Here is a 2,210-nt window from a genome sequence, read left to right as displayed (position 1 = left end):
TATATATTAAGTGTATATATATATATAACAGACGGTATATCCCCTCATCGTAGCTACAGCAGTTCCGTTGTACACAATAATCCTAGACGTACAAAGCGTTAAGTACGCCGTTCGCTCGACTCACTGTTGGATGACTGGGACTGCCGTGGGCGTATGCCATACACCACAGTGCACTTGACTGACCTCATCGTTAACGTTAAATAGCATACCTGGGCCACACGCGCTAACTTGGTTGTAGATAGCAGTGTGCTATCACATTTATTTCCGGTGTACGTGTACGTCTCTGGATCAGACTGTACGCGTGGATACACGCCGTCGTATGTGTCTACGTATCCGTTTACGTCTATGGTAGACAGAGCGTCTGTGTCTGACTGTGAACGATGCATTGCGTTCGCATTGGGCCTATTAGCCTCCCCCACTCAACCCGTTTACGTGACTGTGCTATCTGCAGCCAGACCGACTAGTGAATCAACTGGGGCTAGCTATAGACTATGGTACTGCAGTGCTGTTGTTGTGGGGAACCATAAAACCTTAAACCCTAAGACATATCGGTGTGTACTAAATACAGGCACGAACCAGTAGCTCTATGCGCTGTTGTTGCAGTGGCCCATGCTCTGCAAGTAGATTGTGCTTCCATTACATACACATCGTTTATTTACTAAATACAGGCACGAATCATTAGCTTTATGTGTTGTTGTTATAGTGGCCCATGCTCTGCATATAGATTGTGCTTCCATTACATATATATATATCGTTTGTATACTAAATTTATGCACGAACCAGTAGCTCTATGTGCTGTTGTTGCAGTGGACCATGCTCTGCAAATAGATTGTGCTTCCAATACATACATATCGTTTGTTTACTAAATTCAGACACGAACCAATAGCTCTATGTGCTGTTGTTGTAGTGTACCATACTCTGCAAATAGATTGTGCTTCCATTACTTACTTATCATCTGTTTACTAAATTTAGACACGAACCATTAGCTCTATGTACTGTTGTTGTAGTGGTTGTTCATACCCACACCCTACACCGCGAGCACAAGCCAACGCCCTTGGCGGATGATGATAGCGGCCTTAGGCATAGAGGTGTGCCGTGATTCAACTTCAATGAAGAATTGCTACTGGTACGCGCAATGTAGCAGCGTGTGTTGTACTACGTCTCTGTCTGGCGCACACACCCGTGCGTCGCCACCAATGATGGAATGGCCGGGGTGTGATAGTACGCCTCATATCCCAATCGCGCACTCTGAGCCAGTCTACACACCCACTCCAATTTCAGCACAGTCGGTGCTTTGGAATGACCTGCCATGTTTGCTCTTGAGTTGGTACTGTACCTATTCGGTACACGGCTAACATCCGGCTACCATAGTATACCCAGAGGAAGTGAGATGATTTTAGGCCCACATGTAGGCCCCATGTGCTATGCTTCTAGACCACATGTGTGACTTTCTTGCAACACCTGGCATCGCCTTATTCGCTGGCAGTCTCTCAGCCGAGGACTGTATGTACCATGACTTGAAGTATGACCAGTCGAGGTGAGGTGGTTTTAGGCCCACAAGCAGGCCCCATGTGGCATGCTTATAGACCACATGTGCGACTTTCTTGTGACTCGCATTCAGTCGAGAGCTGTATGCACCGTGCGTGTCTTCAGGTCAACTCACTATCCTTCTTCAGCACAAACACAGCCACCGTAAATATGGGATACCCTATCAACAGTAGCGCCATAGCTACCTTATCAATGCGCTTGGCCAGCCTGTATACCTGGTACGGCCGCTTCTTCACGTAGTTGTGCAGAAACCGATAGTTCATGGTCCTGTGAGAGTGGGGGGTGCGTAGTAGACTTGAGCACGTAGGATATGTGCTCTAAGATGATTCGGGCTGTATGTGTGTGAAGATGATTTGAGGTGTATGTGTATGAAGATGATTCGAGGGATATGTGTAGGGGGACATAGTGCATGTGTTTTTGTGTGTATGCACTCACTTCTCTTATTACAGCTCCCTGCTCCAAACCATACATAACTTTTCCGGCAGACATGTGATGACTTTCATTGAGGTGTATACGTCGTACAATATGGTTGTTAGAATGATAACCATCGTACTATCTCTCGTGGGTTTCTTCATCAATAGCTACACCCAAGTGTACGGTAAACGTATGTGTATATACGTTGTAATATGCGTGACATGCACTCCCAAGAAATATACAAGTAC

General features: G+C 46.1%; 2 protein-coding genes across 2 annotated transcripts; both read right to left on the bottom strand.

Annotated features, from left to right (window-relative positions):
• Positions 1-209: 209 nt before the first annotated feature.
• SARC_14652 (hypothetical protein) lies at positions 210-371 on the bottom strand (the record flags this gene model as incomplete). The annotated part of the gene is made up of 1 exon (XM_014291216.1): positions 210-371. A coding segment is annotated over one exon (162 nt), but the record flags the coding sequence as incomplete, so codon positions are not given.
• A 1,140-nt stretch (positions 372-1,511) lies between these two features.
• SARC_14651 (hypothetical protein) lies at positions 1,512-1,815 on the bottom strand (the record flags this gene model as incomplete). Its single annotated transcript, XM_014291215.1, has 1 exon — positions 1,512-1,815. A coding segment is annotated over one exon (166 nt), but the record flags the coding sequence as incomplete, so codon positions are not given.
• Between the last annotated feature and the right edge of the window lie 395 nt (positions 1,816-2,210).

This window comes from Sphaeroforma arctica (genome assembly GCF_001186125.1).
Source record: "Sphaeroforma arctica JP610 unplaced genomic scaffold supercont1.4907, whole genome shotgun sequence".
Taxonomy (NCBI): Eukaryota; class Ichthyosporea; order Ichthyophonida; genus Sphaeroforma; species Sphaeroforma arctica.
Note: the sequence above shows the minus strand (reverse complement) of the source record. Positions and strands in the feature narration are given on the sequence as shown.